The 22,684-nt window shown below is 49.0% G+C and overlaps 1 protein-coding gene across 3 annotated transcripts in view; it reads left to right on the forward strand.

Moving 5' to 3' along the window:
- The first annotated feature begins 6,100 nt into the window (after positions 1-6,100).
- Positions 6,101-22,684, forward strand: part of ABCA2 (ATP binding cassette subfamily A member 2) — a 78,726-nt gene continuing 62,142 nt past the window's right edge. For 2 of the 3 annotated variants that reach the window (XM_077284624.1, XM_077284625.1), the window contains exon 1: positions 6,110-6,506. In XM_077284624.1, coding sequence (XP_077140739.1) covers positions 6,441-6,506 — 66 coding nt within the window. In that variant the 5' untranslated portion in view covers positions 6,110-6,440. Of the gene's footprint in view, positions 6,507-22,684 lie in introns of all 3 variants that reach the window. The other variant, XM_077284626.1, reaches the window with a different exon arrangement.

Here is a 22,684-nt window from a genome sequence, read left to right on the forward strand (position 1 = left end):
ACCCTCTTTCTCTGACAATAATGAGCTATTAGTGCGCTTAAGACAAACACACTCATCCATTCTCTCCTTACATACACTCTGGCCCTTGTCTGATGGTCCTGAGTTAGTCCCGCCCTCAGAGGGCCTTTTATTTGGCCCCCCAAGAAGAAGACTCAGCAACCTCCTGAGCCCCAACAACCTTGTCCGCAACCCCTGGCCCCTGTCCTCCCCCTCTGGACGGGAGTCCTGGAGGGCCCGGAACCGCATGAAGAGATCCACCATTTGGAACTTCCAATGGCACCTGGATCAGGGGCCAGAGAGTCAAAGGGATCGCACTTCAAGGAGGATGCTTGAGACCTAGACCTTCTTGGTTGTTTTCCTGTTACCCTTTTTCTTTTTCTGTGACCACTCCCCCTCCTCCTCATCCAGACTGGATGAAAGTTCCTGGGAGACGTGGCATCCTCTTGCTCCTCCTTTTCAAGTTTCTTCACTTCCTCGCTCAATTTGCTGTCTTTAGTATCCTCAGCTGCAAGTGAAGTACCTGGGTCTGAGTTTAGGGACATTACTCCCTGTCCCCTGTTTCCATGGTGCTGCTCCTGCCGCCTGATTTTGGATGGTGGCAGCTTGCTACTCACTGGTTCCCTGCCTCCTCCGCCCTTATTGGACCCTTCAATGGCAAGATTAGTCCCGTCTTTCGCCTGTCCCGCACTCTCTGCTTTCAGGACTGCATTGGCAAAAGAGCGCAGACAGCAACTGAACGGGTGACTGAGTTCACCACACAAGTTACACCTAATCCTGCAACAGATAGCAGCGAGATGACCGAGGTCCCCACATAGTGTGCATTTCTGGGTGGTACACTGCGCATTAAAGTGTGTGGGGCTGCCGCACCTGTGACAGACCTTAGGCTGCCCCCCGGTAGAAAATAAAGATCTTGTCCCTCCCCAAAAATGTTGAGGAAGGGATATGGGTAATGGTGTTTCCTTGAAACCTTCAATTTCACCATGAAGGTCCAGGCCCCTAACCCGATACCAAGGTTGTTGTGGGTCTTCTTAGAAATATCGACAATGTTGCCGTATTGACCATCCCAGGTGGAGATGTCCATACAGGAAAGTGACTCATTACTGGTCAAAATGGTCACCTTGCTGACTGAGTTCTGGCGGGATATTGCGAGAGGAAAGAAACCCTGCCATTCTGGGAGACCCCGAGCCAGCTCATGGCAAGACCAGAAAAGCTCAAGGCCCTCTGGTCTCACGAAGCTGACATCGAAGTAAGAGGTCCCATAGGGATGGATCAAGGCGAAGATGTTATATGCCATGAAGCCCATCTCCAGCAGGAGCTCCGCAACCTTTGACCGATCAGGACAGGCATCCTTGCTTACACACTGGAGACGGGCCACGTTCCTACAGTTACTCCTCTGCCCCGGTGTTGGCAGAGACCAGACAGTGTCTGCCGCTCTATCTCAGAAGGCGGAAAGACCATGTCTCTCTATCCAGAAAGACAGATCAACCTCCCTCCCCTCTACATAGATGAAACTTTCCCCTTTCCTCAGGGCTTCCAGGAAGCACTGCTACAAGTCACCGTTCTCAAGGCCACCAGACAAGGGCACACTACTACCCCGAGCAGTGACAGCTCCTGAATAGCTTAGGGCTGAAGCCCCTGCCACTGCTGGGTGGGCAGTGGGACCATTACCTGCTTCCCCTCCACCAACACCAGTGCTGCTCTCCTCATTCACTCCACTACTAATCCCATCATTTGCTGCACTACTACTACCATCATTCACTCAACTACTACTCCCACCATTCACTCCACAACTACTCCCATAGTTTGCTACACCACTACTTCCACCATTCACTACACTACTTCTCCCATCATTTTCTGCACTGCTACTTTCATTCCCCTTACCATTACTGCCACCTCCCATCACCCCATTATCACTATTCTCTCCACCATTTCTTCCACTGTTCTCTGCACTTTCCACAGTCACATACATTCCTTCCTGACTTGTGACGCGCCCACAGAGCAGTGGGGTACTCGGTACCGGGTCCGGTCGCAAAGGGGGATGCCATGGTGGCTGCTTCCCGGTCTCTGGCCCTGGCATCTGCAGCGTCCCAGAGTCCTGGTTGCTGCAGTAATGTTATTCCTCCACCAGGGAGAGTGATATTACGTCTGGAGGCAATAAAGGAGATCTCCTGTCCAGGTATCACAAACACACCACACTTCACACTCCAGCCACCAGGGGGAGCAAAGGTTCTATCTATTAGGCCACTCCTCACAGATAGGTAAAACTGGTAGTTGGAGGGAAAGTTAATCAGAGAAGGTTCCTGGCTGGAGACCGAGAGAGAAAGGTCTCCAGGCCGAGCTGGCTGGAGCGAGTTCTAGTCAGATCCAGACTACGGTCTGAGGAGGACGAGGGTCCACGGAGCTGCGCCTGCACCCCATGCGGCAGCATCCTAAGAAAGAGACATTGAAAGGAAGCGTGTTTTAGTGAGTGAGAAACGAAGGCATAGCAACAAGTGGATACCAGAGAGGATAGTAGACGAGAGGAGCTGCATCCTTCTGGTGCGCGTTCCGATAGCCAGAATACCGAGGGAGTAAAGTGCTCTATGCCATTGCTTCAGAGACTGGCAGGACAGTCAATTCCAAGTTGGCTGCCCGACCTTAATACCTAAGAAGACACGGTGGCAACTTGTGGGGGTCGGGGCGTCTCTAGGGTCTCTATAAATAAGCCTCAGGCCATCAGTCATATGGGTTTTGCTATATCCGACCACGGGGAACAGAGAGAGAAGAGTAATAACAGTAAGGACTTCATTAGAGCTTAAGCAAGTGAGGACCTACTGTGTCACTGTGCGCATAGGAAGGCTATTCCATTCCACCTGGATAAGGAGACTCTGGATTTGCCTTCAGACTGGCCGGACTCTGCCTACCGCGTGATCCGGCGCCCAGGACTGTGGACACTGAAGCCTTCAGTAAAAGGTAAAGAGACTGCAACCTTGTGTCCTCGTTATTCACCGCGCCTTACACCATCACCATCTACACTTCTGGGAAGCCCTGGGGATACACTTCACCTGTGGGAAGGTATACCATCTAGCTGCCATAACATCACCCCAGCGGACCCCTAAGCAGCGTCGGTCACCCTGACCGAATACTACAGGTGGCGTCACGAACATCATACAAACTTTCCTTTTCATTGAACGTCCCTCAAAGGGCCACGGACCGGGTCAGGCCACCGTGACATCCCCAGAACCGAGAAGGACCCGGTACCGAGTACCCCATTGCCCTTACGTGGGGGCGCTCCACATCAACGTTAAAGGGGGGTTAAAAGTTCAGAGTTTGTCGTGACGCCACCTGTAGAGTTCGGTCAGTATTGGGGACCGACGCTGCATTAGGGGGTCCCCTGGGGGATTTTGCGGCAGCCCAGATGCTACACTTCCCACAGGTGAAGCGGGGTCCCCAGGGGTCCTAAGGTGTGTGGCGTAGATGGTGTAGCCAGTGAAAAAATGGAGGAGAAAAGTGATAAGTCTTTACCTGGTTTACTTGTGGGTGACAGGCCACAGTCCAGGGTACCAGGCACGGATGATGGTGGTCCGGCCAACTCAGAGGCAAATTAGAGTTCTCTTTTCCCAGTAGAGGTCCATGAGCCTTTCCTACTTGCGCCTTTCTCAGTGAGGTCCCTGCTGCTTTAAGCTTCCTACAAAGTCCTCCAGTTTCCCCCTGTCCTGGGCCAGGTACCTGCACGACGGGCAGCTTGAGCCTTTTTACAGGGACTCTTAGATGCCCCGGGCTCCTCAGGTGCTGCTACATCTCAGGCGTGGTGCGGGCAGGTGACGTATAGTGTAGTGCCCTCCTGTTCTGCTCCGTGTCCTAGGGTCCACGAAAGCCTCGGGCTCCCGGTAGCCGGATTACTGCGCTTCAGCTCCGAGGGTGCCCCGACACAGTTCCCCACTGAGCTCTGCTTCTCTCCTGTGCTCCTTCCCTTCCGGTTGCTCCACACGCAACCCAACAGGTTGCTCCTTCCCAGAGTCTGCAGCTCCACATGGCTGCCAGGTCTCTCACGTCTGTTCCAGACGTCCTTCTCTGTTTCCCTCCAACTGAACTGTTCTGCTTGGTCTCCCAGGACCAACTGACCAGCTCCTCCTCCAGGTCAGGATCTTTATACAGGGAAGTTCCCCTGAATCCGGGTCTTGAGCTCCCCCTCCTGGCCTGGATTCAGAATGTCTTGCATGTGTGTGCCTTACCTGGTGAAGAGAACTCCTTTGCCTCTGAGCATTACTTCACCTTCCCCGAAGGAAAAGCAACATCACTGCAGTAACCGGTAACCTGGGGTGCTGCACTTGTGTGTGGCGTCTCTGCACTCACACCTGCTGGACCAGGGGAGGGGTGGCAGCACTACACACACTTTCTTTAGTTCAGTGCCGACTTTCTACTGTGCCCTTGGAGTGCCCTGCCCCCTATTGTCCTGGGCTGACAATTTTTCTTTTTCTTGGTCTCTTCCACTGGTTCATTCTCCCCTATGGAAGACCAATTTAGATCTACAGGGGACTCCAGCTCTCGGATCTAATTCAGTAATCCACATTTCTCTTGTTTCTCCCCTGACACTCCAGTCTCTACTGTCGGAGTACTCTGCCCTGCAGAGAGGCTGCTTCACTCTTGGCGGATCTGCCCCTCACTCTCCCACCTTGTTTCAGCAGCTGGGATCCCATTCTGATCTTCATACTCCTCCTCTTCGCTTAAGACATCGGCTGGCGGCTTTCCTGAAGTATTTAACCTCTTTATTTCTGAGAAGTGCCGCTGGTTCTAAAACCTCTCCAGGAAGGGACCTGCATTTTTTTCAACCTCCTCCTGGAGGAACACTAACCGGACCACCTCATCTCTGAGGGCTTTAAAACTCTGGGAGGTCACGGGTCCTTCCTTGTTGGAGGCACAGGCGTTCAGTTCCCGAGCCTCCCGCAGCTCCTCTTTCGGCTGGGTTAGTGCTTTTCTGGCGGCCTTGTACTCCTGCAATATAGCGACCACTCAGGAGGAGAAGGAACTCGTACACTCACTGGAGCTCATCTCCCCCCAGGATGTTCCTGGGATCTTCTTCCTGGGGCCTGGGGTGCCCGTCTCCCTCTCTGGGCGGACGATGAGTTGTCTCGCGGTTGGAGTAGGTGGGTACGCTCTTTCTCTCCAGTTCTGGTCTTCTCACTCCCTCCTGGGCTGGTTGCTGTTTCTCCCTGTCCCCCGCTGGCACAGACCGGGGAACAGAAGCCTGGGAAGCCATGCCGGCCTCTCAGGAAGCCTGCCTCTCCCTGGGGAGAAGAGAGGTAGACTCTGGTCCTCCTCCTGGAAGTGCTGGAGCTACTGAGGCAGATGCTGCTCCTAGCAGGGAGTAATAGATTGTAGTCACTTTTCCTGCAGTTGCCTCTCCCTGGTAATGACTGATAACAGGGAGTAATAGCTAGTAGTCACCTGTCACCACAGAGCTGGAAGACTGTACCTACTTTACAAAGGGAAATTCCAATGATCAGTTTGTATACAGCCATGGTCACATTTGCATACAGTTTGCATGCAAGTCCTGCAAATCCTGTCTATACAAGCAGAACTGCAGTATAAAGCATGGAGGAGCAATGAATGAATGAAGCAACCTCTGATTAGACATGAGGTGGATTTCAGTCAGTATCACACATGGTAGGATTAGATACACAGCTCAGCAGAAGATATCACACATTATAGGATTAGATACACAGCTCAGCAGAAGGTATCACACAGAAGAGGATTAGATACACAGCTCAGCAGACAGTATCACACAGGATAGGATTAGATACACAGCTCAGCAGACAGTATCATACAGGATAGGATTAGATACACAGCTCAGCAGACAGTATCACACAGGATAGGATTAGATACACAGCTCAGCAGACAGCATCACACAGGATAGGATTAGGTGCACGGCCCAGCAGACGGTATCACACAGGATAGGATTAGATGCACGGCTCAGCAGACAGCATCACACAGGATAGGATTAGATACACCTAACAGCACACGGAAATTCAGTGACATTACATATGATTGGAGTTGTTGTGCTGCTGTGTGACATGGTGGGGGCATAGCTAGGGGAAGTGAGGCTGTCCCTTTAAGAGTGGGGGGAGCCAGGACAGAGAGGCCGAGGATGTAACTGAATGCAGTAAGAGGAGGAGGCAGCAGAGATGATCACACAGCTGAGTGCTGGGCAGAGTGCAGACCCTGCGCCAGTCCATGTGCCACCTCCGGGCACCATCGCGTAGTGTGTACGGGGGTCTCCGGCGTACAGTAGGTTCCACACCGAGCCCCCTCCTCCTACACTCTGTGGTCGCTCTCCGATCCTCTGCACACCTTTCTATCCGGTGTCAGTGTCATGGACGCGGCTTCTGCACGTCACCTGCCGCTAGAGAACCCAGTGGAGTAAGGCTGACAGAGGCAGCGGTGCAGGTCCGGCGCCCACCATGGGGTTCCTGCACCAGCTGCACCTTCTGCTCTGGAAGAACGTCTCCCTGAAGCGGAGAAGCCCGGTATGTAATGACATCCTAGATTTATATAGCACCAACATAGTCTGCAGCCTTGGCAAGGGTTAACTCTGGAGGGCACACGGTGGGTTAATGGCAGTGGACAGCTGGCAGGGCCTAGTGGGCTTCATGAGTATGGAGGGCACATTCCTGATCTGTGCAGGGTGTCACACAGGGAATGGTGACTTCACCTACATGTGACTCTAGGCGACAAATGTCACAAGCATCTACTGTACCTGCCATCTTGTCTGCCACCTGCCAGGAGGGGGCTGTCATTAATATGTCTTCCCTTACACTCTGCTCTCTCTTCTCCCTACCCCTCTGCTCTCTCTTTCCTTCCACACTGCCCTCTTCCCTTCCACTCTCTGCCCTGGCTTCTCTTCTCTTCCGCTCTGCCTTCTCTTCTCTTCCGCTCTGCCCTCTCTTCTCTTCCGCTCTGCCCTCTCTTCTCTTCCGCTCTGCCCTCTCTTCTCTTCCGCTCTGCCCTCTCTTCTCTTCCGCTCTGCCCTCTCTTCTCTTCCGCTCTGCCCTCTCTTCTCTTCCGCTCTGCCCTCTCTTCTCTTCCGCTCTGCCCTCTCTTCTCTTCCGCTCTGCCCTCTCTTCTCTTCCGCTCTGCCCTCTCTTCTCTTCCGCTCTGCCCTCTCTTCTCTTCCGCCCTGCCCTCTCTTCTCTTCCGCCCTGCCCTCTCTTCTCTTCCGCTCTGCTCTCTCTTCTCTTCCGCTCTGCTCTCTCTTCTCTTCCGCTCTGCCCTCTCTTCTCTTCTCTTCCGCTCTGCCCTCTCTTCTCTTCTCTTCCGCTCTGCCCTCTCTTCTCTTCCGCTCTGCCCTTCTCTTCCGCTCTGCCCTTCTCTTCCGCTCTGCCCTCTCTTCTCTTCCACTCTTCCCTCTCTTCTCTTTGCTTCCACTCGGCCTGTGCGCTCTGCCCTCTCTACCCTTCCGCTCTGCCCTCTCTTCTCTTCCGCTCTGCCCTCTCTTCTCTTCTCTTCCGCTCTGCCCTCTCTTCTCTTCTCTTCTCTTCCGCTCTGCCCTCTCTTCTCTTCTCTTCCGCTCTGCCCTCTCTTCTCTTCCCTTCTGCTCTGCCCTCTCTTCCCTTCTGCTCTGCCCTCTCTTCTCTTCCGCTCTGCCCTCTCTTCTTTGCTTCCACTCGGCCTGTGCGCTCTGCCCTCTCTACTCTTCCCCTCTGCCCTCTCTACTCTTCCCCTCTGCCCTCTCTACTCTTCCCCTCTGCCCTCTCTTCTCTTCCCCTCTGCCCTCTCTTCTCTTCCCCTCTGCCCCCTCTTTTCTTTGCTTCCACTCGGCCTGTGCGCTCTGCCCTCTCTTCTCTTCTCTTCTCTTCTGCTCTGTCCTCTCTACCCTTCCGCTCTTCCCTCACTTCTCTTCCCTTCCGCTCTGCCCTCTCTTCTTTTTGCTTCTACTCGGCCTGTGAGCTCTGCCCTCTCTACCCTTCCTCTCTGCCCTCTCTTCTCTACCCTTCCTCTCTGCCCTCTCTTCTCTTCCCTTCCGCTCTGCCCTCTCTTCTCTTTTCTTCCCCTCTGCCCTCTCTTTTCTTCCCCTCTGCCCTCTCTTCTGTTCCCCTCTGCCCTCTCTTCTGTTCCCCTCTGCCCCCTCTTCTGTTCCCCTCTGCCCCCTATTTTCTTTGCTTCCACTCGGCCTGTGCGCTCTGCCCTCTCTTCTCTTCCGCTCTGCCCTCTCTTCTCTTCCGCTCTGCCCTCTCTTCTCTTCCGCTCTGCCCTCTCTTCTCTTCCGCCCTGCCCTCTCTTCTCTTCCGCCCTGCCCTCTCTTCTCTTCCGCCCTGCCCTCTCTTCTCTTCCGCCCTGCCCTCTCTTCTCTTCCGCCCTGCCCTCTCTTCTCTTCCGCTCTGCCCTCTCTTCTCTTCCGCTCTGCCCTTCTCTTCCGCTCTGCCCTCTCTTCTCTTCCACTCTTCCCTCTCTTCTCTTTGCTTCCACTCGGCCTGTGCGCTCTGCCCTCTCTACCCTTCCGCTCTGCCCTCTCTTCTCTTCCGCTCTGCCCTCTCTTCTCTTCTCTTCCGCTCTGCCCTCTCTTCTCTTCTCTTCCGCTCTGCCCTCTCTTCTCTTCCGCTCTGCCCTCTCTTCTCTTTGCTTCCACTCGGCCTGTGCGCTCTGCCCTCTCTACTCTTCCCCTCTGCCCTCTCTACTCTTCCCCTCTGCCCTCTCTACTCTTCCCCTCTGCCCTCTCTACTCTTCCCCTCTGCCCTCTCTACTCTTCCCCTCTGCCCTCTCTTCTCTTCCCCTCTGCCCTCTCTTCTCTTCCCCTCTGCCCTCTCTTCTCTTCCCCTCTGCCCCCTCTTTTCTTTGCTTCCACTCGGCCTGTGCGCTCTGCCCTCTCTTCTCTTCTCTTCCGCTCTGCCCTCTCTTCTCTTCTGCTCTGTCCTCTCTACCCTTCCGCTCTTCCCTCTCTTCTCTTCCCTTCCGCTCTGCCCTCTCTTCTTTTTGCTTCTACTCGGCCTGTGAGCTCTGCCCTCTCTACCCTTCCTCTCTGCCCTCTCTTCTCTACCCTTCCTCTCTGCCCTCTCTTCTCTACCCTTCCTCTCTGCCCTCTCTTCTCTACCCTTCCTCTCTGCCCTCTCTTCTCTTCCCTTCCGCTCTGCCCTCTCTTCTCTTCTCTTCTCTTCCCCTCTGCCCTCTCTTTTCTTCCCCTCTGCCCTCTTCTGTTCCCCTCTGCCCTCTCTTCTGTTCCCCTCTGCCCTCTCTTCTGTTCCCCTCTGCCCCCTCTTCTGTTCCCCTCTGCCCTCTCTTCTGTTCCCCTCTGCCCCCTCTTCTGTTCCCCTCTGCCCCCTCTTTTCTTTGCTTCCACTCGGCCTGTGCGCTCTGCCCTCTCTTCTCTTCCGCTCTGCCCTCTCTTCTCTTCCGCCCTGCCCTCTCTTCTCTTCCGCCCTGCCCTCTCTTCTCTTCCGCCCTGCCCTCTCTTCTCTTCCGCCCTGCCCTCTCTTCTCTTCCGCCCTGCCCTCTCTTCTCTTCCGCCCTGCCCTCTCTTCTCTTCCGCCCTGCTCTCTCTTCTCTTCCGCTCTGCTCTCTCTTCTCTTCCGCTCTGCCCTCTCTTCTCTTCCGCTCTGCCCTTCTCTTCCGCTCTGCCCTCTCTTCTCTTCCGCTCTGCCCTCTCTTCTGTTCCCCTCTGCCCCCTCTTTTCTTTGCTTCCACTCGGCCTGTGCGCTCTGCCCTCTCTTCTCTTCTCTTCCGCTCTGCCCTCTCTTCTCTTCTGCTCTGTCCTCTCTACCCTTCCGCTCTTCCCTCTCTTCTCTTCCCTTCCGCTCTGCCCTCTCTTCTTTTTGCTTCTACTCGGCCTGTGAGCTCTGCCCTCTCTACCCTTCCTCTCTGCCCTCTCTTCTCTACCCTTCCTCTCTGCCCTCTCTTCTCTTCCCTTCCGCTCTGCCCTCTCTTTTCTTCCCCTCTGCCCTCTTCTGTTCCCCTCTGCCCTCTCTTCTGTTCCCCTCTGCCCCCTCTTCTGTTCCCCTCTGCCCCCTCTTTTCTTTGCTTCCACTCGGCCTGTGCGCTCTGCCCTCTCTTCTCTTCCGCTCTGCCCTCTCTTCTCTTCCGCTCTGCCCTCTCTTCTCTTCCGCTCTGCCCTCTCTTCTCTTCCGCTCTGCCCTCTCTTCTCTTCCGCTCTGCCCTCTCTTCTCTTCCGCTCTGCCCTCTCTTCTGTTCCCCTCTGCCCCCTCTTTTCTTTGCTTCCACTCGGCCTGTGCGCTCTGCCCTCTCTTCTCTTCCGCTCTGCCCTCTCTACCCTTCCGCTCTTCCCTCTCTTCTCTTCCCTTCTGCTCTGCCCTCTCTTCTCTTTGCTTCCACTCGGCCTGTGCGCTCTGCCCTCTCTACCCTTCCTCTCTGCCCTCTCTTCTCTTCCCTTCCGCTCTGCCCTCTCTTCTCTTTGCTTCCACTCGGCCTGTGCGCTCTGCCCTCTCTACCCTTCCGCTCTGCCCTCTCTTCTCTTCCGCTCTGCCCTCTCTTCTCTTCCGCTCTGCCCTCTCTTCTCTTCTCTTCCGCTCTGCCCTCTCTTCTCTTCCCTTCTGCTCTGCCCTCTCTTCCCTTCTGCTCTGCCCTCTCTTCTCTTCCCCTCTGCCCTCTCTTCTCTTCCCCTCTGCCCTCTCTTCTCTTCCCCTCTGCCCCCTCTTTTCTTTGCTTCCACTCGGCCTGTGCGCTCTGCCCTCTCTTCTCTTCTCTTCCGCTCTGCCCTCTCTTCTCTTCTGCTCTGTCCTCTCTACCCTTCCGCTCTTCCCTCTCTTCTCTTCCCTTCCGCTCTGCCCTCTCTTCTTTTTGCTTCTACTCGGCCTGTGAGCTCTGCCCTCTCTACCCTTCCTCTCTGCCCTCTCTTCTCTACCCTTCCTCTCTGCCCTCTCTTCTCTTCCCTTCCGCTCTGCCCTCTCTTTTCTTCCCCTCTGCCCTCTTCTGTTCCCCTCTGCCCTCTCTTCTGTTCCCCTCTGCCCCCTCTTCTGTTCCCCTCTGCCCCCTCTTTTCTTTGCTTCCACTCGGCCTGTGCGCTCTGCCCTCTCTTCTCTTCCGCTCTGCCCTCTCTTCTCTTCCGCTCTGCCCTCTCTTCTCTTCCGCTCTGCCCTCTCTTCTCTTCCGCTCTGCCCTCTCTTCTCTTCCGCTCTGCCCTCTCTTCTCTTCCGCTCTGCCCTCTCTTCTGTTCCCCTCTGCCCCCTCTTTTCTTTGCTTCCACTCGGCCTGTGCGCTCTGCCCTCTCTTCTCTTCCGCTCTGCCCTCTCTACCCTTCCGCTCTTCCCTCTCTTCTCTTCCCTTCTGCTCTGCCCTCTCTTCTCTTTGCTTCCACTCGGCCTGTGCGCTCTGCCCTCTCTACCCTTCCTCTCTGCCCTCTCTTCTCTTCCCTTCCGCTCTGCCCTCTCTTCTCTTTGCTTCCACTCGGCCTGTGCGCTCTGCCCTCTCTACTCTTCCTCTCTGCCCTCTCTTCTCTTCCCTTCCGCTCTGCCCTCTCTTCTCTTTGCTTCCACTCGGCCTGTGTGCTCTGCCCTCTCTACCCTTCCTCTCTGCCCTCTCTTCTCTTCCCTTCCGCTCTGCCCTCTCTTCTCTTCCCCTCTGCCCCCTCTTTTCTTTGCTTCCACTCGGCCTGTGCGCTCTGCCCTCTCTTCTCTTCCCTTCCGCTCTGCCCTCTCTACCCTTCCGCTCTGCCCTCTCTTCTCTTCCCTTCCGCTCTGCCCTCTCTTCTCTTTGCTTCCACTCGGCCTGTACGCTCTGCCCTCTCTACCCTTCCGCTCCATCTCTGTTGTCCACCTTTATTTTCAGTCTGTGCTCTGCTTGCACCTAATCCTTCTCTATTCTCAGTCTCGTGTATAGAGTTGATCTGTCTATTGCCTCAGCGACCTCTCTCTTAGGCTACGTTCACATTTGCGTTGTGCGCTGCAGCGTCGGCGCCGCAACGCACAACGCAAACAAAAACGCAGCAAAACGCATGCACAACGCTGCGTTTTGCGCCGCATGCGTCCTTTTTTTCATTGATTTTGGACGCAGCAAAAATGCAACTTGCTGCGTCCTCTGCGCCCGGACGCGGGCGCCGCAGGGACGCATGCGGCGCAAAACGCAAGTGCGACGCATGTCCATGCGCCCCCATGTTAAATATAGGGGCGCATGGCGCATGCGGCGACGCTGCGGCGCCCGACGCTGCGGCGCAGTCCGCAAATGTGAACGTAGACTTACTAATGTACTCTCTTTTCCCCTTTAGTCTCTTGCTGTTTCTTGCATACATAGCTTTCCACCATCTCCTACCTGTATATTGTCTTGCTGTCTCACCTGTATATTTTCTAGCTGTCTCTTGCTCCTGGGCTATGTTCAGCTGTTCCTTTCCTTTCTATTCTGTTCTCTTGCATGTATATTGTTCAGCGGTCTCTTTTCTCGCTCATCACCTGCTGTCTGCCCATTTCCCCCCCTCCCCGGGTGGGTGAAATAAATAATCCCCATTGATTTAGATCTGGGGTGCAGCAGATATATGAATGGAGGTGAATGCAGCGGTTTAGTGTAGGCAGTTGTGCGGCCACTCTCCAGACGTAGGACTCGATCATTCATCTCTGTTACTGTGCGCAATCTGTTCATTGACCCGCATAGGATCACATATTTAGAGTCCAAGCTCCTCGGGCAAGTATGCCATCATGAAAAGCAATACAATATTTGCCGCTATATTGCCCTGTTGGTCGTCTGCTTGGTTTGCCTTGCTTGTCCATTTGGACGTGTATGTGTGTGAGTCTCTCATCACATCGCCAGTAATATATGGGGAAACTCCCTTTTTCACCAAGAGGGTTGCTGGAATAAAAAAAAAATGTCATTATTGGGTGTGCGTATTTTTGCAATCATCTGATATATAGAGATATGTAAATGTACGCACTTGGCTGAAAATCGTTTTAAAGGGAACCTGTCGCCACTTTTTTTTCCATGTCTAAACTATCACCTTAATCAGCGCCTGTGATGCATTCTATAAAGGGCTATATAACCCCCCTGAATCCCTCAGTATATGCTCCAAAAACCTTTTGAAATTCTCCTACGCTCTATGTAAATCCTGACGGTCCGGTCCTATAGGCGCCATTGCTGCGGTGTCTACCCCTCCTCCTCACTGCTGTTCTCTGTCCTCCTGCTTTGATTGACGCGGATGACTCGCATGCGCATCATGTTTTAGGATCTGCCCCCAGTCGGGCAAAGCAAAGTGCGCAGGCATGAGATTTCGCCCGGCTGTGTGGATGATGCTGGAGGTGTCATTCATGTCAATAAGAACAGGAGGACGGCGAACAGCAGCCAGGAGGAGGGATGAACGCCTATCGGACCGGACCGTCAGGATTTCCATAAATCATGGACTCAGTTCTAAGGGTTTTTGGGGCACATACAAGGGGAGTTGGGGTTATATACCCCTTTATGGAATGCAGCACAGTCGCTGATTAATGTGATAGTCTTAATTCAGACATGAAAAAACTGGTGACAGGCTCCTTTTAAATCATGATGTTCTTCAGGGAGGGCGATTTCGGTATGAAATTCTGCTTCAATTGGCTGCCGCCTGTTTGTTTCCCTGTAATATGGCCACCTGGTGCTGTCTACACGGCCGAGGGCACGGCTTGCCGCTGTGTCACTGCATGGAGAGACCCCACCAGGCCTTGATCGAAGGCTGCCTCTAGCACTAGATGACACTAGCGCCTCTTCACCCGCTTCTGCTGCGGGGAGCAAAGTGAATGATCCGCCACTTCCTGGCTCCATATTTCACAATCCGCCTCCTGCAAGAAAGAATATATCCACAAACCCAACAACACTGTGACTCACGTTATGTACACATACAAAGCTTCCAGGCTCTAACTGGGTCAGTGCAGGAAGCCGGCGGAAGCTATATGTACATGCAAATCCCTATAGTGGTGACCTGTTAGTCCCCCAAATGTAAAGGGCAACACCATCTACTATAACCATCAGCAATCATCGCTCAGTCACAGGGAAAGGAGGTGTCATGAACACTGGTTAATAGCATTATTTTTATTCTGAATGTGTATTCTCCCATCATGCACCAAAACGAAGCCCAGATTTCATATTCTCTTCATGCTGGGGGAAGAAATCTTCACTGTCACCCCCTGCTGAGTCGTGTTTTGGTTCCCAGAGAAGTGTAGTGAAAAAGAAAATTATTATGGCCCCTATGTACAAGAATATAACTACTACCCCTATGTACAAGAATATAACTAGTATAATACTGCCCCTATGTACAAGAATATAACTAGTATAATACTGCCCCTATGTACAAGAATATACCTACTATAATACTGCCCGCTATGTACAATAATATATCTACTATAATACTGCCCCCTATGTACAAGAATATAACTGCTATAATACTGCTCCTAGGTACAAGAATATAACTAGTATAATACTGCCCCTATGTACAAGAATATACAGTAACTACTATAATACTGCCCCTATGTGCAAGAATATAACTAGTATAACACTACCCCTATGTACAAGAATATACCTACTATAATACTGCCCCTATGTACAAGAATATAACTACTATATTACTGCCCCCTATGTACAAGAATATAACTACTATAATACTGCTCCCTATGTACAATAATATAACTACTATAATACTGCCCTTGTGTACAACAATATAACTACTATAATACTGCCCCTATGTACCAGAATATAACTACTATAATACTGCTCCTATGTACAAGAATATAACTACTATAATACTGCCCCCTATGTACAAGAATATAACTACTATAATACTGCCCTCTATGTACAAGAATATAACTAGTATAACACTTCCCCTATGTACAATAATATAACTACTATAATACTGCCCGCTATGTACAATAATATATCTACTATAATACTGCCCCCTATGTACAAGAATATAACTGCTATAATACTGCTCCTAGGTACAAGAATATAACTAGTATAATACTGCCCCTATGTACAAGAATATAACTACTATAATACTAATAGAAAAAAATGTGCAAATCTAGCATAAGCATTGCAGAATTTAATCCTTATTCATTGCATACTATTTTAACAGCTTTTTATGTCATATCCTGGGCAGACATGTGGTATAGAACCACCAATCACATGGCATCAAGTTCTTACTTATACAAGTGAAACTTTGAAGATACATATAATACATGGTACAAATTCATTATAACCAAATTAATCCATTGAAAATTATAATAACATTTAGATGATCCATATATTTTTCCACTTATCGCATAATAGTTCATCCTTTTCTCCATTCTCAGTTCAATATGTTGGAGTTTAATTCATGCTGTAGGGCTCAGTGGAAATTTGATAACCAAACACCATATCAGGTTATTAACCAAACACCACCCCTGGACGAAGCATTTCATTGCGAAATGCGCGTCGGGTGTGGTGGGTCACCAGCTGTCATCTCCTAAGGTAGAGTACCTTTTACCATGTACTCCTTTACCATTTAAAACTGTTTGTACTCCTCTATATATAGTTTTTCTTTATACACAATTGGCAACTTTGCACTTTTTTTCATAGCAACCTGTCTAATGGCAACCCTGCCCTCTATTACTGTAATCCAGCACTGATATGCAGCTGTCAGTTTGGCATAAATATACTATTAAATTGTTGGTTTATTGATAGCATTTTTTACAGGGCAACTTTTCCCTATATTACTGCACTTTAACAATGATCTTCAGCTGCTAGTCTTGTATAAACATACTATCAAGTGGTTGCTATAAATTGTTCACATTGTGTATTTTTTATATGTTATAGTAGCAATTGTTGTATTTAAAATTTGATTACTCCATGGAATTTGTATATATGCATTGGGGTCCTACATTAATATGATGTAAATAATTGATTGAGTACTTTCTTATATACTATCTGGGTGTTCCCACCTTTTTCCTGTTTACCTGCGGAGCTTTCTCTCAACTGTTTTACCTACTGCTTTTATGCGTGATTTTAATGTATTGAATAAAATTTATATTTTTTAACCACTTACAGCTTGGCCTTCATTGTAAAGTTTTGTTGGGGTTCATATGTATTTTCCTTTTACGGCCACAGCATAGGATGATTAATTAGTGTACTTCTTTCTGCTAGCTAAACCTTTCCAGATACTTTTTCCATTCCTCGTAGGACATACTTTGCTGTCTGCTCACCATCCTGGTAGCTCTTCCCTGAACTTGCACCAGTTTTTCAAGGTCTTTTTTTAACATGTGGTTCCCAACTGGAGACAGTATTCCAGATGAGGCCTGACCAAGGAGGAGTAGAGGGGGATAATTCACGTGATCTAGAGTCTATGCTTCTCTTAATACATCCTAGAACTGTGTTTGCATCTTTTGCTGCTGCATCACACTGTTGACTCATGTGCAGTCTGTGATCTATTAGTATACCCAAGTCTTTTTCACACGTGCTGTTGCTTAGTTCTATTACACCCGTTCTGTAGATGAAATTTTCATTTTTCTTCCCCAGATGTAGAATCTTGCATTTCTCCCTGTTAAATACCATTCTATTAGTTGCTGCCCATTGTTCAATCTTTTCTAAATCCTTCTGAGGCCATGTTCACACTTTGCGGTGTGCTCTGCAGGTTTATCCCGCAGCGGAATTGATAAATCTGCAGGGCAAAACCGCTGCGGTTATCCCTGCAGATTTATTGCGGTTTGTTCCGCGGTTTCCGCTGCGGGATTACTCCTGTACTATTGATGCTGCATATGCAGCAATATGCAGCATCAATAGTAATGATAAAAATAATAGAAATTGGTTATACTCACCCTCCGATGTCCGGATCTCCTCGGCGCTGCACCCGGCGGTCCGGTTCCAAAGATGCTGTGCCGAGAAGGACCTTCGTGACGTCACGGTCATGTGACCGCGACGTCACCACAGGTCCTGCTCGCACAGCAAACCGAAGACCGGACGGCCGCGGGCAGCGCTGAGAGGTGAGTATAACATCATTTTTTATTTTAATTCTTTTTTTTTTACACTATGCTTCCCAGGGCCTGGAGGAGAATCTCCTCTCCTCCACCCCGGGTACCACCCGCACATTATCCGCTTACTTCCCGCAAAGTGGGCACAGCCCCATGCGGGAAGTAAGCGGTTCAATGCATTTCTATGGGTGCAGAATCGCTGCGATTCTGCACAAAGAAGTGACATGCTGCGGGTTTTTAAACCGCTGCGTTTCTGCGCGGTTTTTCCCGCAGCATGTGCACAGCGGTTTGCGGTTTCCATAGGGTTTACATGTTAATGTAAAGGCTATGGAAACTGCTGCGGACCCGCAGCATCAAAATCGACGCGGATCCGCGGTAAAAACCGCAAAGTGTGAACATGGCCTGAATCTTTTCTGTCTTCTCTAGTGTTAGCTATCTCTCCTAGCTTTGCATTGTCTGCAAATTTGATTAGGTTACCTTCAGTTCCCTTATCTAGATAATTTACAAAAATGTTGAACAACACTGGGGTCAGGACAGAGCATTGTCGTACCCCAATTGAAACATTATTTCAATCGGATGTGTAACCATTTATTACCACTCTCTGTATGATCACTGAGCCAGTTATGAATCCACCTAACCGTAGCCTTGCCAATCCCATACTTGGTCATTTTTTCAATAAGGTTAGTATGGGATGCTTTGCAGAAGTCGAGATATACTATATCTACTGCATTTCCCGGATTCACCCAGTCAGTGATTCCATCATAAACAATGACCCAGGTCCAGAAACCATAATCATACATGTATCCTCGCAGGATCAATCAAGATCCTATTGGAAACAATGCCCTGAGATACTTCCTAACTAGATATCAACCACAAAGAATTGAAGTATAAACAACCTCATAACGAATGTAATTTAATCAAAAAAGTAAGTTTATTCAATAAAATACAGAAACAAACACTACAAATCCATAACACAAATAAAGAAAATAGTCTGCTACAGAGTGTTTAGAATATTGGGTGCAGGTGCACCAAAAGAACACGCTACGTGTCACAGCATGGAGAGGGAAAGAAAATAAGGGAATAGAGTCACATGAGTACCATAGCTGGATCAGACCTAATTTTAGTCCATATGACACTACCTTTCACAGAAGTGAACCACCACTGCATCAATCCTAGTAATAAACCAAAATAACAGTACAGTGACCAAATCTCCCAAATGCAGGAGGAACACTAAATCTCGCATTTCTTACCCTTCTCCCTCTCCATGATGCAGACACACGCCCCTACGCGCGTTTCGCCCACCGCTTCGTCTGGAGGCTAGCACGGTGTCTCTATCTTCAAATATCCTGTTTTTATACTCCTCCCCGCCACTAGATGACAGCGCATGTTACTGACGATTACGGGCGCCTAATGCCGCATCATCCCATGCGCCAATATGGCGGTGCGGGTCACCGGGAAATCCCGGATGACGTCACTGACCCGCACACGTCATTAGTAGGCGCCGGAGACGATGCCGCGGCCATTGCCCGTGTCAGGGACATGCGCATTAGTCCCTGACACGGGCGCACTAATGCGCATGTCCCTGACACGGGCAATGGCCGCGGCATCGTCTCCGGCGCCTACTAATGACGTGTGCGGGTCAGTGACGTCATCCGGGATTTCCCGGTGACCCGCACCGCCATATTGGCGCATGGGATGATGCGGCATTAGGCGCCCGTAATCGTCAGTAACATGCGCTGTCATCTAGTGGCGGGGAGGAGTATAAAAACAGGATATTTGAAGATAGAGACACCGTGCTAGCCTCCAGACGAAGCGGTGGGCGAAACGCGCGTAGGGGCGTGTGTCTGCATCATGGAGAGGGAGAAGGGTAAGAAATGCGAGATTTAGTGTTCCTCCTGCATTTGGGAGATTTGGTCACTGTACTGTTATTTTGGTTTATTACTAGGATTGATGCAGTGGTGGTTCACTTCTGTGAAAGGTAGTGTCATATGGACTAAAATTAGGTCTGATCCAGCTATGGTACTCATGTGACTCTATTCCCTTATTTTCTTTCCCTCTCCATGCTGTGACACGTAGCGTGTTCTTTTGGTGCACCTGCACCCAATATTCTAAACACTCTGTAGCAGACTATTTTCTTTATTTGTGTTATGGATTTGTAGTGTTTGTTTCTGTATTTTATTGAATAAACTTACTTTTTTGATTAAATTACATTCGTTATGAGGTTGTTTATACTTCAATTCTTTGTGGTAGTGATTCCATCATAGAAGGAAATTGGATTAGTCTGACATGACATGTTTGCTACAAACCCATGCTGGCTCTGGATAATTACTGTATTCTTATCCAAGTACTTAAATACATGCTATTTAATAATTTGTTCAAAGATCTTTCCTGGTATAGAAGGAAGGCTCACTTGTCTGTAACTTCCTGGCCTCATCTTATTTGATAGGGGCAACGTTTACCCTTCTCCAATCTTGTAGAAGTTCTCCTGTTCACCAGGATTTTTAAAAGATTCTTTCTAGTGCCACATATAGGAAGTAGCAATCCTACAAATCAATGTTGAGCCCTTGATGAGGCTTGTCATGTGACTTAGGATAAAACAGGCTGGTCATATAACTTAGAATAAAAGCCAAAATCAGAATCTCAATTTGCAGACACTGTGCTTCCAGGTGCTGCCCCTCATCAGTGCAAAGAGTACAAGGCTTGTTAAAGGGTCAACATTGACTTCTTGGATTGCTACTTCCAACAGGTGGCACTAGAGTTCTAGTCCTTTTTCGCTCTGAAGAGACAATTTGCATATTTCCCAGAGGGGCATTGCAGCTTAAAAGTCTCCTCATCTCGGCATGCTTGACATGTCACTCTTCACAAGGAGAAACGTTACCCGTCTGATCGTAGGCTACTGAAAGAGTTAGTAGAGGAAAATGTAGAACCATTAGCAAGAATCTTTACCCTTGGATGTAATTCATCTGGACCGGGAGATTTAAAGAGGATCTGTCAGCACCTGGATGATTTTGATCTAATACTATGGGCATACAGGTAATAGAATCTTTAAACCAGTCTTGCCTGTATGCCTCATAGCGGCAGTGTAGATCTTGAGAAATGAATTTATAATGTTATATGTTATTGATTTCTTCCAGGGTCCTGGGAGTGCGGTGTCTGGAAGAAATCACTGCCTCCTGACTTCATTATAATGGTACCCCCTTCCCATCAGCAACACAGTGACCTGTTCGGCGCTGTAATTCCACAAATGCACTATGCACGTGCTCTGTTACGCGGACCCTGTCCACCCTCCTATAATCATTGTCTGCATCGATTTTCTGCGCAGAAGATCAATGCAGATAGCAGGGCGGACAAGATTTGGTAACCATGCGTGTGCATAGCACATACGTGGAATTACAGTGCCGAACACGTCAGTGTGACGCTGATGGGACGGGGGTACCATTATAATGAAGTCAGGAGGTAGTGATTTCTTCCAGGCACCGCACGCCCAGACCGTGGAAAAAATCATTAACATGTAACATTATAAATTAATTTCTCAAGATCTGCACCTCAGCTATGAGGCATACAGGTAAGACTGGTTTAACTATTCTATTACCTGTATGCCCATAGTAATAGATCAAAATCGTCCAGGAGCTGTCAGATTCCCTTTAACTCCATTTAAATTAGCTAAGTGTCCCTCACCATCTCTCTGTTTATAGAAAGTGTCATAATCAAACTATTAGAATCAGAAGAAAGGTATAATACTGTAGAAACAGTCACCACTTCTGTATTTATCACATACTCCTAATTTGGCTTACAAATACTGATGTGAACAAAGTATAGACAAAATACTGTATGTGTGACCGTGGCCTTGTATGTGAAAATCCCACATATCTTGTTACCCTGATTGCTAAGAATTTCAGTAGAATTTGCATCATTTGCTTTTCTCCATTCACATTCACAGCTGCACTCGTAATTATTTGCTGGCTGTTGAGCAGACGGTTTAGGAATAGATCTTTCTAGCTCATTATAGAGTAGATAACTTTACAACTTTCTGTTTGACTTTTCGGGATTTATTCTTCACCCTTGTGTCAAGAAAATGAGGTATTTGATTGTCTATTATCGCGCACACTGAGCTACATCCAAGAGCAGAGGAGAGACACCCGCTGCAGATTCGACCCCCCCCCCCTTCTTCCTTCTGCCTGTGTGTAAAATCCTATACTTCTTCCCCCCTAAAGAATTTAGGATGAGCTTAAGGCCGCTATTGAAGCATCCTGGGCCTCCATAACATCTCAGCAGTGTCACAGGCTGATTGCCTCCATGCCACGCCGCATTGAAGCAGTCATTTCTGCCAAAGGATTCCCGACCAAGTATTGAGTGCATAACTGAACATTATTATTTGATGGTTTTTTTGTTTGGTATTAAAAAACACTTTTATTTGATTGGTCGGGTGAAATATGCTAATTTATTGAGACAGGTTTTTTGGGTTATCAGGAGTTGTATGCCAAAATCATCAGTATTAAAACAATAAAAGACCTGACAAATTTCAGTTGGTGGATAATGAATCTATAATATATGAAAGTTTAATTGTAATCATTACATTATGGTAAATAATGAAATTTAACACTATATGCTAATTTTTTGAGAAGGACCTGTATATGGCTTTACGCAGTCAGACTCTGTGAAAATCACTCATTTCCCCCCTCCCACCTGGTACGGGTTAAAACTGGTATACAAAGCATGAGCTTCTATTGTTCTTTTAAGGATATATAGATATATATATATATATATATATATATATATATATATATATATATATATATATATATATATATATATATATATATATATACACACACACAGTGGGGCAAAAAAGTATTTAGTCAGTCAGCAATAGTGCAAGTTCCACCACTTAAAAAGATGAGAGGTGTCTGTAATTTACATCATAGGTAGACCTCAACTATGGCAGACAAACTGAGAAAAAAAAATCCAGAAAATCACATTGTCTGTTTTTTTATCATTTTATTTGCATATTATGGTGGAAAATAAGTATTTGGTCGGAAACAAAATTTCATCTCAATACTTTGTAATACATCCTTTGTTGGCAATGACAGAGGTCAAACATTTTCTGTAAGTCTTCACAAGGTTGCCACACACTGTTGTTGGTATGTTGGCCCATTCCTCCATGCAGATCTCCTCTAGAGCAGTGATGTTTTTGGCTTTTCGCTTGGCAACACGGACTTTCAACTCCCTCCAAAGGTTTTCTATAGGGTTGAGATCTGGAGACTGGCTAGGCCACTCCAGGACCTTGAAATGCTTCTTACGAAGCCACTCCTTCGTTGCCCTGGCGGTGTGCTTTGGATCATTGTCATGTTGAAAGACCCAGCCACGTTTTATCTTCAATGCCCTTGCTGATGGAAGGAGGTTTGCACTCAAAATGTCACGATACATGGCCCCATTCATTCTTTCATGTACCCGGATCAGTCGTCCTGGCCCCTTTGCAGAGAAACAGCCCCAAAGCATGATGCTTCCACCACCATGCTTTACAGTAGGTATGGTGTTTGATGGATGCAACTCAGTATTCTTTTTCCTCCAAACACGACAAGTTGTGTTTCTACCAAACAGTTCCAGTTTGGTTTCATCAGACCATAGGACATTCTCCCAAAACTCCTCTGGATCATCCAAATGCTCTCTAGCAAACTTCAGACGGGCCCGGACATGTACTGGCTTAAGCAGTGGGACACGTCTGGCACTGCAGGATCTGAGTCCATGGTGGCGTAGTGTGTTACTTATGGTAGGCCTTGTTACATTGGTCCCAGCTCTCTGCAGTT

The sequence above is a fragment of the Ranitomeya variabilis genome, chromosome 2, assembly GCF_051348905.1.
Source record: "Ranitomeya variabilis isolate aRanVar5 chromosome 2, aRanVar5.hap1, whole genome shotgun sequence".
Classification (NCBI taxonomy): Eukaryota; Metazoa; Chordata; class Amphibia; order Anura; family Dendrobatidae; genus Ranitomeya; species Ranitomeya variabilis.